Source organism: Fonticula alba (genome assembly GCF_000388065.1).
Source record: "Fonticula alba strain ATCC 38817 unplaced genomic scaffold supercont2.7, whole genome shotgun sequence".
Lineage (NCBI taxonomy): Eukaryota > Rotosphaerida > Fonticulaceae > Fonticula > Fonticula alba.
In genome coordinates, this window is record NW_009242977.1 from 1,743,645 (window position 1) to 1,755,886 (window position 12,242).

The 12,242-nt window shown below is 66.2% G+C and overlaps 4 protein-coding genes across 4 annotated transcripts; 2 read left to right on the forward strand and 2 right to left on the reverse strand.

Annotated features, from left to right (window-relative positions):
* The first annotated feature begins 1 nt into the window (after window position 1).
* On the forward strand, window positions 2-2,753 carry H696_04574 (hypothetical protein). Its single transcript, XM_009498456.1, has 3 exons — window positions 2-727; window positions 889-996; window positions 1,103-2,753. Exons 1-3 carry the CDS (start codon window positions 67-69, stop codon window positions 2,503-2,505), a joined length of 2,172 nt encoding a protein of 723 aa, XP_009496731.1. The 5' UTR covers window positions 2-66; the 3' UTR covers window positions 2,506-2,753.
* Window positions 2,754-2,787: 34 nt separating this feature from the next.
* H696_04575 (hypothetical protein) lies at window positions 2,788-5,054 on the reverse strand. Its single transcript, XM_009498457.1, has 9 exons — window positions 4,806-5,054; window positions 4,571-4,651; window positions 4,239-4,406; window positions 4,053-4,151; window positions 3,887-3,970; window positions 3,666-3,752; window positions 3,480-3,569; window positions 3,311-3,360; window positions 2,788-3,211 (listed from the first exon to the last, which is right to left on the reverse strand). Exons 1-9 carry the CDS (start codon window positions 4,954-4,956, stop codon window positions 2,933-2,935), a joined length of 1,089 nt encoding a protein of 362 aa, XP_009496732.1. The 5' UTR covers window positions 4,957-5,054; the 3' UTR covers window positions 2,788-2,932.
* A 517-nt stretch (window positions 5,055-5,571) lies between these two features.
* On the forward strand, window positions 5,572-8,756 carry H696_04576 (hypothetical protein). Its single transcript, XM_009498458.1, has 7 exons — window positions 5,572-6,046; window positions 6,203-6,426; window positions 6,548-6,711; window positions 6,834-6,902; window positions 7,059-7,566; window positions 7,763-7,989; window positions 8,264-8,756. Exons 1-7 carry the CDS (start codon window positions 5,712-5,714, stop codon window positions 8,678-8,680), a joined length of 1,944 nt encoding a protein of 647 aa, XP_009496733.1. The 5' UTR covers window positions 5,572-5,711; the 3' UTR covers window positions 8,681-8,756.
* Window positions 8,757-8,973: 217 nt separating this feature from the next.
* H696_04577 (hypothetical protein) lies at window positions 8,974-12,001 on the reverse strand (the record flags this gene model as incomplete). The annotated part of the gene is made up of 8 exons (XM_009498459.1): window positions 8,974-9,313; window positions 9,453-9,584; window positions 9,752-9,837; window positions 9,924-10,162; window positions 10,315-10,487; window positions 10,647-11,301; window positions 11,423-11,618; window positions 11,744-12,001. The coding sequence occupies 8 exons, from the start codon at window positions 11,999-12,001 to the stop codon at window positions 9,019-9,021; spliced, it is 2,034 nt and encodes a 677-aa protein (XP_009496734.1). The 3' UTR covers window positions 8,974-9,018.
* Between the last annotated feature and the right edge of the window lie 241 nt (window positions 12,002-12,242).

Here is a 12,242-nt window from a genome sequence, read left to right on the forward strand (position 1 = left end):
CCCCCCCCCCCTCCGATCTCCGCCTGTCGGCTCCCTTTCCCCGTCGCGTCCACGTCCATTTCCCTGATGTTCTCCCTGCAGCTCCGGTCGGCCGCCGGCGACTCGGACCACGCCGCCCTGGAGAAGCTCCTGGCCGGCCATCCGGTTGACGCCATCGATGACACCGGGGCCTCGATTCTCCACTACACCGCGTGGTCCGGCTTCACTTCGCTGCTGAGGTCCACCCTGCTGGCATTGGCCAGCTCGACGGGCCGAACGGCTGTCCCTGGGGCCACTGCTCCGGGCCCAAATGCCGATCGGGTGTTTTACCGGTCCGCGGTGGGGACCTTCGCGGCTGAGACCCCCCCTCCGGCCCCCCGGCTGAAGGAGCTCCTCGAGCAGCGCACCGAGGACGGCCAGACGGCTCTGCACATGGCGGCCCTGTACGGCCGGGCCCCGGCCGTGCGCATGCTCCTCTGCCTCGGGGCCGATCCCAATGTCCAGGACAATCTTGGCGCCACCCCGCTGCATATGGCCAGCGAGTGCAAGCGCGCCACCTCCGGCTGGGAGGGCGGCGGCACCAGCGCCCCGCCGCAGCAGAACCACCTCCTCTGCGTGGCCTACCTGCTGGAGGCCGGGGCTTCCACACAGCCGGAGGACCTGCTCGGTCGCCGCCCCGTGGATATGGTTTTCCTTGGCTCGCATGCCGAGCTGATCAAGATGCTGCTGGACTTCGCATCGGACGATCGTGCGTGGCGGGGCCCCTGCCTTGATTTTCGCCTCTCGGAGAGGCTGGCCCCTGTGGCCGCCCTCCGTGCCTCGCCCAGCTGACGCCGTGCCCCCCTGCCTCTTGCCCCCCCCCCCCCCCCCCCCCCCCCCCCCCCCCCCCCCCTCCCGCGCGCGCCGCAGGTGCCAAGCTTCCGACCTCTTTCTTGGCGGTGCCCGGCCAGTCGCCCACCTCGCCGCGGGCCTTCGACTCCTACGACCTGCCTTGCCTGCTGGCCAGTCCGGATGTCGGTGCGTGGCCGCGCTGCCTCTCCTCGCCGACCTGCCCCGCCCCCCCCCCCCTCTGCCCTCCATCGCCGCACCGCTCCTGACTTGCTCCCTCGCCATGCTCCCCCAGCCCGCTGGACCAGGGAGACCGTCTATCGCTGGGCCGAGCAGCAGCACCTCGCATCAATCGTCAATTTCAGCCCCTCTACCGGCATCGATGGGGCCCGGTTGTTGGCCATGTCGGACGTGTCCTTTTCGGAGCTGGTGTCCGGCGGGACGGCCAACGTCACCCGGGCTCTGGCCCAGCTGGCCGCCCTGCGTGCCTGGTACGCACTGTTCCGTGCCTCACAGCGCCAGGTCCTGGCCATCGGTGTCTGCCCCTCGGCACCGGACCCCCTGGCATCGGCCAGCGCGTCCGGCTCTGCCAATCAGTCCTCCAGCACCTTTAGCAGCATCGCCTCCAGTGGCCCACGGCCTTCGGCGCCCGTGAGTTTGGCCTCCATCGGCCGTGGCGGCGGCGGCGGCGGCGGCGGCGGCGGCGGCGGCGGCGGCGGAAGCACCGGGTCTCGGTCCCCCTATTCCAACTTCAGCTCTTCCATCATCGAGTTCCTGCGCCTGCCGCCCCAGGCATCCAGCACGCGGGACAGCTTCTTCCTGCGGCTGCCTTCCTCCATTCCCCGGGTGTCGACGGTGGCTTCCACCGCGCGGGTCAGCCTGCACAATGACTGTGCCTTCCCGGTGTACCTGGCGGAGGTCACCCCCCCGGCCCCCTTCAGGCCCTCCGGCATCGGCACCTCCTCCTTCTCCACGTCTGTGGCCTCCATGCCGAGCCCCACGGCATCATCGTCCTTTGCGCCGCTCACGCGTGCCACCACCTCCTCCGGATTCTCGCCCTCCACTCTCTCCGCTTCTTCCACCTCCTCGGCCTACAGCCCCTCCTCTTCCTCCTCCTCCACCGCCTACATTCCCTCGACCTACGCGTCGTCCTACACGTCGGCCATTTCGAATGTCCCGGCCCAGCCGGAGTTCACCCTCTCGACTCCGGTGCTCGTTCCGCCCGGGACCGTGCACACGGCCACCCCCCATGAGGGGGTTATCTTCCAGGTGTCCGCTTGCCGGCCGAGCGACCTGGTTGATGTCGCGGCCCCCCGGGTCATCGGATATCTGCGGGTGCGGTTCCCGGAAACGCGTTTCTTCTGCTCGGACGTCTTCCATCCCGAGCTGGATGCCGCCGGGGAGGCCATCCTCCGTGCTGGCGGGGCCTCGGGCGAGGAGGCGACCGCCGGCAGCGCCGACAGTGCCAAGGCCCAGTCCTTCGGCGCGCCTACCTACACCACCACCCAGTCCTCTGGAGCCTTTGTCTCGCGCTGGTCCAGCAACTCGCAGCTTCTCAGCCCCACCGGCCCGCCCGTGTCTTCCTCTTTTGCCCCTTCGTCGGTGTCTTCGCCGGCCACGGCCGAGGCATCGGGCATGCCCCCGCCGCCCTCCTATGAGGATGTCATGGGCAACGACCTCAGCCGTATGAAGCTTTGAGCCGATGTGTGGCGGCCCCTGTCCCGGGCATAGCCGGCTGGCTTTCCCGACGAGACTCCCCCCACCTGCTTCTGGCATACATTCACTCGGCAAATGTACAACCATTCTCCCCCCTCGCTTTCCCCCGGTTTGCAGCCCTCATCAGGCAGCAAGCGGGTCTGCTGATCCTCATCCCTGGCCTGTGGCTCTCCCTCTCTCTCTTCCTCTCTGTCTTTCTCTCTCTTCCTCTCTCTCTCTCTCTCTCTCACTGTCGGCCAACTATCGTTGCATTCGTTCTAGAGATAGGGATTCGTTTTGCATTTTCGTCTGGGTGACAATGGCCATTTCTCGCGGGCGAAGACAGGAGGAGGGAAGGGGTGAGGTGTGAGAAATGCCCGGAAGTGTGGATGCATCTGCCGACGGGCGGCAGACGAGCACAGGAGCTGGCCTACATGGCGCTCTGAAGGGCGCTCAGACGCTCCAGACGCATCTCGGACTGGCGGATGCCGGCGGCCGCGGGGTTTGCCTCGAAAATCGACCCGGCCGAGGGGGCCACCATGGCAGCAAACATGTCGCGCAGGTGGGGGCTCAGCTTGGCCATCGCCGAGCCAGGCACAATGCCGGCCGGCGGGGTGGGCTGCGGGTCGGGGCGCTTGGCGGTCGGCTCCGGGGCCGGCTCGCCGAGCAGGGCCTTGACCATCCAGTGGCGGTACTTGGCCAGCTTCTCCTGCGGACCGTGGCGTTCGTGGTCAGGAGGCCATCAAGGGGACGAGCGGGAAGGGGGGGGGGGGGGGGCAAGTGCTTTTCGGGCAGAAAAAGGGCGTACATTCTGGGCGAGGGTCTTGGCAGCGCGATCAGCCAGATCATAGTCATCATCTGGACGCGCGAGGGGGAGCAGAGATGGTGGGAGAGCGGGGCAAACAAAGAGGCCACCGAAAGTCAGAGGGCTGAGAGGCGGCAAAGGGACGCCCGGGAGCAGGAGTCAAACGACGCACAGGTGGCATTGAGCATCCGGAGATGAAGGTTACCAGCGGGGCCGAGAGCATCAACCAGAGCGGCAGCAGCCTCGTCGTTGTACTGGTTGTCTACGCGTCGTCATGGGGGCAATTTGCCGGTCCAGGGGCCTGAGAGAGAGAGGAGCGGGGGGGGGGGGGGGGGGAGAAGGAAAGGCCGGAACGCACAGTTGATCGAGAGCATGGTCAGGCCGGAGGAGTAGTTCTTCAGGGACTCGGCAATCGCCAGGACACCGGCGTTCTCGATGGAATTGACTGTGTGCGGGCGTGCGCGTCACATGCGAGAAGGAGGGAGAGGAAGGGAAACACAGACCAGGTGGCGGCGCGGGGGCGATTAATTAGCGGCGAAGCGCAGGCGGAGGGCACGGTGCCTGGGGCACCCTACGCACAGGTCAGGACCACCGACTGGAGGACGCCACTCTTGGCGATCAGGTCAGCGATGGACACGGCGCCCTGGTCGCCGATCTGGTTGTCTGATCGTGGGGATTGGTTAGTAGCTGGGAGGGCCGGGCTCGGCAATGGGCCGCACGGGGGGCAGGGGACAGGGCCACATACTGGACAGGTTGAGGATCGACAGGCTGGAGAGGCCATCGTTGGCGGCAGACACCAGGGGCTCGGCAATGGTGCACAGCTCCGGGTCGGCGAGGGAGCAATCTGGCCGCGAGGAGAGGAAAGCACAGGGGAGTCCCTCTGTCAGTGGTGGGCAGGGAGATCATATGCCCGGTGGACTGGCGGACGAACCACTGAGAGTCAGGAAGCGCAGACGGCGCTGGGCCTGGGCCGAGAGACGCGAGTCAGTGCTGTAGATCGAGGACACGGAAAGGGACTCCAGGTAGGCCTTGGAGTTGAGGGCATCCGCGCGGATGATGGCCGCGATGGCCTCCGAGCAAGGGCGGCTGATGGGAACGCCTATTCGCAGTCGAGGCGGCGCAAGAGGAGGGGGCCGTGCACGTAGGTGCATGCATGGACGCATGTGCATGTGTGAATGCATATTTGTGTTGCTGTGAGTCGATATCCCGCGAGGGGGGGGGGGGGACGGGGCGGGGGAAGGGCGCCCGGGGCCGGGTGCGTACCCTCGAAGTTCAAGAGCTCCGGGCGGAGCTGCGAGATGAGCGAGCCAAACTCCTGCCACTGGCTGGGGGTGGGGGCCTCGTCTGAGAGGCGTGTACAGGCCCCGCCAGGGGAAGAAGCAGCGGCAGGGAGCGAGGACGGGGGTCAGCAGCACAGTCAAAACCCGAGAGGGAAAGAGAGGGAGAGAGAGAGAGAGAGAGTGGGCAAGCTCAGGGGCGCTTCGAGCGGGCCACGCACCGGCCTCATCGATGGGCTGGTTGACAATGACAGCGGCGATGCGCTGGGCCGGCTCCTCGGACCGACGAAGGAAGTCCGCGACCGCGGTCAGGCCAGCGCGCGAAGCCGAAACAACAAGCGACTTGTCGCAGGTGGTAGCAATGGAGGCCATTCTGGGAGACAGGCGCAGGGGGCAGGAGCAGGAGGATGGTGCCAAGGGGAAAGGAGGGGACAGTCGGGGCGGGAGCGGGAGCGCGAGCGGGGGGGGGGGGGGGGAGGGCAGGGGGGGTGCCTCCTGCCCGCGGACCAGCCCTCGGGCCTGCCTTGGGAAAAATACCCAGGGACTCCTGTTGGGGGAACCCCTTCCGGCCGCGGAAGCCGCGTCCTGGGTCACGCCCGGGGCAGCAGACGTGCCTTGCGTGTCGGGGCACTCCACGTCCCCCGGGCCGCTCCCAGCGGCGGCGGCAGCGGCTAGCCCAGCTCGGGGGGCCTGGAGGGGCATGCCGCAAGCACACAGGGGGGGGGGGGGGAGACAGCGACCGCCTCCCGGGGGCTGGCACGGGCAATCGGCTGCCGGCTGTCGGCTGCCAACGCTAGGGTGCCTAGATGTGTTTTCTTTTGCCTCGCGCGCCGGGCTGGTCCGGGGACAGGATCCTCCCGGGCCCGAGATGCCTGCGCGATGGGGGATCTCCTCTGCGCCGGGAGGACTGGGGGAGCGCGTGCATGCTTTTTTTTCCGGCGCGCCGATCCGCCCGGCTGCCAGCCCGTCTTATGCCCTCCCCCCCCCCCCCCCCCATCTTCTGGGGTCTCCCTTCACGCCAGCCCCCGCCCGGATCTACACACACACTCCTCTTCTCCTGCTTTCCCCCCGTCCCTTTTGTCTTTGCCTCCCTTTGCGCCCCCCTGTCGCATTTGGTGACCGGCGACATGGCCACCTCGAACGACCCCGGCTCGCCGCAGTCGCTCTTTTCCCTGCGCTCGGTCACCTCCTCTCGGCTCTCTATCCGGAACTCCTTCGTCGGGGGAGGCGGCGGCGGTGCCGGGGGCAGCGGCAGTGCCGGCGGCGCCCCGTCCCGATCGGAAGGGCTCTTCTCGTCGACCTCCGGCTTCGGCTCGCCCACCTTTGCCTCCTTTACTGGGGGCTCCAGCGGGGGCTCCAGCCAGACACCTGGTGCCGGCTCGGGTCCCGGTGTCGGTGGCACCCCCCACTTGGGGGACTCCTTCTGGTCGGAGTATGCGGCTGGCGTCTACTTCCTCCGCAGGTTCGTCGCTGGCTCTCTCTCTCTCTCTCTCTCTCTCTCTCTCTCTCTCTCTCTCTTCGGCCCTCCGGGCTGATCCCTCCCATCCGAAGCTTGGCCCGCAGGCTCTGACACTTTCGGCGCGCCTTCGGCTCCATACCGACCACACGGCTGGGCCAGGCGCATGCTGCGCCGGCCTGATATCCCGCGGGCGCGTGCCCAATTCCTGAGGGTCCTTCTGGGGAGCGACCACCCGACCGGCAGGCCGGCAGATGCACCGCACCCCTTTGACCTGCGTGCGGCTTGGGAGTCCGAGTACCCGATGCTCGCGGGGCTTGCCTGCCTGTCGCTGGCTCGTGCCAGCACCGATCACCTGCCTGACCCGGTCCCGATCCTGGCTGCTGGTATGCCCGTCGGCCTGCTGGCCGGCATCCTTGGCCACCGCCCCTGCCCCTTCCCGCCCGATTGTCCTCCCTCCCTCGCTCTGTGTGTCTGACCTTTGCTTCTTCTTCGCCATCCACGTAGCCAACCGCTTTGCACTGGCGCACCGCGATGCCTCAGCCGCACCGCTAGGCAGCAGTAGCGCCGGCCTGGCGGCAGGCCCCGGGCGCAGCTGCACCGGTTCCCAGGCCACCACCCTCGGCCCCGACGCTCTGGACGCTTGTGATCTCTATCTTCTTGCGGCCTATGTTCGTCGATTCACCGCTCCTTGCCTCCCCGCCCTCCTCCTCGTGCCTCATGCTGCCACCCTTTCGCCCCTCTTACACACACACACACACACACACAACTGCCCATTCCGATGCTTGGGTAGCTCTTTGCCCGGCGCCAGGCCGTGTACCTGGCGGTTTACTGCCACACCATGTGCGCAGATCTCATTGAGGTATGGGTGTTCGTGTGTTGTACACACGCACACACACACACACACACAATGCCCTGTTCTCCTTCCCCCCTTTCTCTTTGGATTCCTGTCTTTCTGTGCTTTTCTCGCCCTCTCTCTCTCTCTCCCCTGACACCTTGACCAACCTTGTGAGGGCAGCGTTCGGGCCAATCCGCTCTCGCTGGTGATCACTATGCAGTGGCTCTGCGTTTGCTTCTATTGCCGTGCTATCTCCATCGGGCAGCTTCACTGCCGAGTCTCTTCAACTTCCACCAGAAGTCCCTGCCTCCCTTCGATGTGACGCGGCTCTCGTCGCCCTTCCGGGCGCTCGCTGGGCGCCTGGCCGCCCGGCGAGCCTGGCTGCTGGCGGCCAACTTCACCGGCACTTCGACGGGATGCACTTGTGCCGGGTGTCCGTGCTGCGTGTGCGGCCCTGCCGGCCTCGGGGGCCTGGCCGGACAAGCGGTCTCCCCAGCGACCAGCCTTGTTCCCCGGCAATGCCTGGCCCCGGGGGACTTTGTTTCGGCTCCCGTGGCGACTGTCGGGGCCCTGCTGGATGTGGTCCCTGTGGGCCTCGTCGCTGGCTTCTTCCGCGAAGCCAACTTCTCGGAGGAGGCTCGCGCGGCCCTGCTCTTCGCTCTGTATGATGCATGTCTCGTGCATGGGCGTGCGTTGCCATAATCCACCCCTTTCCTTCTTTCCTTGTTTCCCGGCTCTGAGGTCCCCTTACATGCCCTCGCTCGAAAATGCCCCTGGCTTCTTCCCGTGCACCTGTCACCCTTGCATACACGCACACACACACACACACACACGCATGCGCACATCGCACGCATGAACCGGAACATGGGTGTGCGCACCATCAGCCGGCCCCGCAGGCACCTCCTGGCTCGCTAGATTTACCGTGGCCCGACGTCTGCTCGGCGCCACTGGCCACACATCAATTCGCTCGATCATCCAAGGGCATCAAGCGGGCCAGCCACCGGAGTTGCTTCCTCACCCGGCCGGCCCTGATGCCCCAGCTCGCGATGAATACTCCATGTTCTCGCTGACCCCCTCGGTCGAGGCCCTTTACTCACCCATGATCCCGACCGTACGTCAATACGCATCGCCACAGGCACATGCTGCACACGCTGCATACACTGCACACGCTGCGCACGCTGCACACACACACACACACACACACACACACACACACACACCCACACAGACACATGAGGGGCAGTTTCACGCCATCGGGGGATGATCGCCTGCGCTTCTCCCCCGCGCCCCCCTCTGTCTATCTATCTCTCTCTGTCTCTCTCTCTCTCTCTCTCTCTCTCTCTCACACACACACACACACACACCTCCCTTGTCCCTTATGACAGACCCCCCCTGAGGTCGCTGCTGCCCTGCGCACTTTGTGGTTTGATTTGGGCCTGGCCGACTCCGACTGGTTCCTTGGCGGTCCGGCGGTTGCCCATGCCGGGCTTAGCTCCGAGGATGTGATCGCCCGGCAACAGGCTTTCGACTTCGGTTCCCCCCTGGGGCCATTGCTGAGGCTATGCTGCCCGGCTGATTGCGCGACTCTGCTGTCTCAGTCGGGTCTCTTCCCGGAGGAAACTCTCCCCTCGAGCCGCATGGCCAGCGATCTGGCTGATGCTTTTGCTCCCCTCGGTGGACGGGCCCCGGGATTTGTTCTCCAAACGATGTCCCCCAGCGGCGGGTGTCCCAGCGTTTGGGCGTCACTGGCTCGCGCCCTGTATGCTGTGGTGGCGGTTTGCAGCCACCTTGACAGTGAGTAGCCCACTCAGCATCTCCTCTCTCCTTCTCGCCTGTCTCTGGCTTTCGCCGCTTCAAATATCAACACCCCAAAAGCCATTCCATTCAACGATATCATCGTAACGTGAGACTGTTCCCTTCTTCAGGGTACTATTCTGCCTCCTTCTTCCTTCTTCCGCGTCCCTGTGTTTGTATGTATGTATGTATGTGTATGCGTATGTGTGTGTGTGTGTGTGTGTGTGTGTGTGTGTGTGTGTGTATGTGCAGGTGCGTATGTCTGTGTGGCAGTGTGTGTGTGTGTGTGCGCTCGCGTCAATGTGCATCTGGGGGTTTGTGTATTTCTACCATCCAAGGAGGAGGCTCAAGTGTGGCGCCGCTTACTGGCAGGACTGGCAGCAGCAGCATCACCATCGTCCTCGACAGGGGCCTTGCGTTTGCCAGTCGAGGTGTCAGCTGTCAGTTCAATGGCGTCCCCATCATCCAGCAGGATGACATCGCCATGGTCATTGCCCGGGCCGGAGGCAATATCCCCTGCCGGGGACTGGGGCTCCTCATTGTCGTGGCTCTCAGCCGGGCGCGGCTTGGCGGGGAGATCCACCGGGACCGCTGGACGCCCGGTGGCAGCCACAAGCAACTGACTCTCCTGAAGGTCGGTCCTGTTTTCATCCGCTGTATTAGTCACTGTGTCGTGGGTCCTTGAACGGAAGGGGGGGGGGAGGGAAGCGGGGAGCAAAGAGGGGGGAACGTGGACCCAAGGGGGGGGGGAGGGGAGAGAGAGAGAGAGCAAAAACGCACACGTGCTCGACGAAAAGCTCGGCCTGGCGCTCGCCCAGGTCATCCTCCACCAGGATGAAGGTATTCTCATCAATGCCAAGTGTGGCCAAGGTGGAACCATGGTTGGAGTCGAAGTCCGCATCAGCCAGCAGTCTAGCCGCGCATTCCGAGAGGAAGGTCAGGGGAGATGCCAAGAGGAGGCAGTAGCTCAGGCATTTCTGCGGGCGAGAAGCAGCAGTGCCGAAGGCGGCGGCGGCGGCGGCGACGGCGCTGGGCAATCGGGACCGGGCACCGGAGAAGGGCATGGTTGTCACACGTACCGCGCCTCATCGTTCTGAGACGAAGACACCGAGACTGAGGGATCCTCGAGTTCCAGCTGCTCCTGCAAGCTGGTCCGGATGAAATCCTGAGGAAGGACGCCACGACAGCGGTCAATATGCTGGGCAAAAGGGCACACGACGGAAAGGGGGCATGGTCGCAGGAGGCACGTACGCCGAGCCGGGCAACTTTCAGGTCACACCGGAGGACCAGCTTCGTGGGGCCCTGGCAAGCGAGGCAATCCGGCTTGGGGGGAGCCGGGCGCTCCTTGGACATGAGCCGCGCCCGGCCAGGGCCCTGGACCAGGTACGTGGTGCGTGAAGAGGGGGCCAGGCCGGGCCCAGCATCGGCCGCTCGCGGTGGGCCGGTCAACAAGGCAATGATCTCCAAGACCGCCTGGCCAGACACAATGGCTAGCCGGAGGTGTGGATGCAGGTGTGAGCCGACATGCGCCGGTGGCGGCGCAAAAGGAGCAAAAGTGGGGCAGAGGAAAGGCAAAGGGCCATGGGAGGGGGCCGAAGGGGGTGTGGCCGCGGCCAAATGGGCCCCGGGCAAGTCGGCGCACCATTGGTGGTGGCAATGGCCGGGATGATGTTCCCGGCGATGGACCGAGCGCGGAAGCGCGACTGCGGCGTGATGCCAAAGCAGATCATGCGCAGGTTGGCCGCGGCGCAGACGAAATCCATCATCAAGTCGTCATCCTTGTCGAAGGCCAAAGCCTCGGCCTCGGGAGCGGCACTGGCGGGTCACCAGCCCCACAGAGGGAGAAGGGGAGAAGGAGAGTCAGATCGCGGGGAAAGGTCTCGAGGAGGAGCCCCACCTGGCCAAAAAAAAAAGGGCACCAGCCAGCCAAGCCGCTTGGGAAATGGGGGGGGGGGGGGGGGGGACGTGTCGTACCAGGATACACGCAGGGCCAGTTGCTGCATGGAATCCAAGAAGACGATGGCATTTTCGGCGACACTCCAAACCTGCTGGTCGCCCACACCGCCGGAGGCCGCACGCATCAGGACCCGGCCACCGGAGTGGTGGTCATTCCCGGACTCCAGGGGCAGCAGCTGGTCAATGTCCAGGGGGGTCGGGGGGGTCCGGCCGGATTCCGGCGCCCACAGAGCCTCCAGGGCCAGCAGGCGGTCGATGTCCCCGCGGAAAAGGTGATCAAAGAGGCGCCGCCGGGCGGCATGCGTGTCGGACAGCATGTCCGCTCGGAGGGCGGCCACCGCGCGATTCTCCGCCAGCAGGGCCTCCAATTCGTCGGCGCCGGCGGCGTCCAGTTCGCCCGGGGCGCCGGAGGGCGCGGCCTCCTGGCGTCGGCGCTCCACCGCCGCCTCAAGCTCGCGCGTCTCGGCAGCCGTCTCGGCCGGCGAGCCGAACAGCTGTGGCAGCAGGAAGTCCTTGGCCCACACCAGGCAGTGGATTGGCAGCGACGGGGTGCTGCGGATGGTGCACACGGGGAAGGACTTGCTCGGCGGGGGAGGCGTGCAGTCATAGCATTCGGACTGGCCGCCGGCGATGACGCTCACCTGGCCAAGGTAGCCCGTGGTGCCGGACTCGACTGGAAGTGGCCGCGGTGCAAGGGTCCGGGAAGGTTAGCAGTCGACATGACGTAGGCACGGGGGGGGGGGGGGGGGGGGCCCGCCATCCGGCCGGAGGGAGCATCGTTGATGAGGGCGCACCGAGGGGCACCCCGGCAGCCATGCACATGCGATTCACATGGCGCCGGGCCGGGATGTTGTCCAGGGCGCCGATGACCACGTCGAAGCGCCGGAAGAAGGAGATCCCATACTGGCTCATGTCCAGGATGGACCCCAGGTGGGGGTGGAGCTTGCCGGCCAGCGCAGGCTGGAACTTCAGGGCCGACTGGCAGGCGGTCTGGCGGGCGGTGGAAAGGCGAGCAATGGGAAGGGCAGGAGCAAGAGGAGGGGGGCCGATGGATGGAGGTCAGCTGCGGCACACCAAGGGGCCGGCGTGCGTGTTGGCGCAAGCGCCGGACGGACCGTGGACTTTGGCAGACCCACATGCTCGCGCTGGAAGAGGAACTGCCGGTTGAGGTTGCTCAGGTCGATGGTGTCCAGGTCAATGACATCGATGGAGCCGCGCGGGCCGGACGCAAAGCCAGCCAGCACCAGGTTCTTGAGAATCTCGCAGCCGATGCCGCCGGCCCCGACCATGAGCAGCCGGGCGTCCGTCAGCCGGGCCAGATCCGTCTGGCCCAGGAGACGCTGCAAGTCCTGCAGCAGGTGAGGGACGCTCATGGAGAAAGAGACAGGGAGACAGACAGAGAGGGGGAGGAGGAGAGAGGCAAAGGGAGGACACTGGGCGCAGGTGAGGCAGGGGGCCGAGGACGGGCAGGCAATTCCCAGGGGCCCCCGGCAGTCCGCCCTCCGGGCCGGGTTCTCTTCATATGCCGGCGCCCCGTTCTTGGCGGATGGCCGTTGCCGCTGCCGGCCCTCCCCGCGACCCGGTTCTCCGGGACGCTGGCGCGCACGCCCCCCC

Excerpts from the sequence above, each read along its gene's own strand:
- H696_04576 (XM_009498458.1), top strand. The coding sequence starts at position 5,712 with ATGGCCACCTCGAACGACCCCGGCTCGCCGCAGTCGCTCTTTTCCCTG. Across the intron at positions 6,047-6,202 it reads GGCGTCTACTTCCTCCGCAG|GCGCATGCTGCGCCGGCCTG; the intron begins GTTCGTCGCTGG and ends CGGCTGGGCCAG. Across the intron at positions 6,427-6,547 it reads GGTCCCGATCCTGGCTGCTG|CCAACCGCTTTGCACTGGCG; the intron begins GTATGCCCGTCG and ends CCATCCACGTAG.
- H696_04574 (XM_009498456.1), top strand. The coding sequence starts at position 67 with ATGTTCTCCCTGCAGCTCCGGTCGGCCGCCGGCGACTCGGACCACGCC. Across the intron at positions 728-888 it reads GGACTTCGCATCGGACGATC|GTGCCAAGCTTCCGACCTCT; the intron begins GTGCGTGGCGGG and ends CGCGCGCCGCAG. Across the intron at positions 997-1,102 it reads GCTGGCCAGTCCGGATGTCG|CCCGCTGGACCAGGGAGACC; the intron begins GTGCGTGGCCGC and ends ATGCTCCCCCAG.
- H696_04575 (XM_009498457.1), bottom strand. The coding sequence starts at position 4,956 with ATGGCCTCCATTGCTACCACCTGCGACAAGTCGCTTGTTGTTTCGGCT. Across the intron at positions 3,753-3,886 it reads CCAGTCGGTGGTCCTGACCT|TCAATTCCATCGAGAACGCC; the intron begins GTGCGTAGGGTG and ends GCCCGCACACAG. Across the intron at positions 3,570-3,665 it reads GACCATGCTCTCGATCAACT|ACAACCAGTACAACGACGAG; the intron begins GTGCGTTCCGGC and ends GACGACGCGTAG.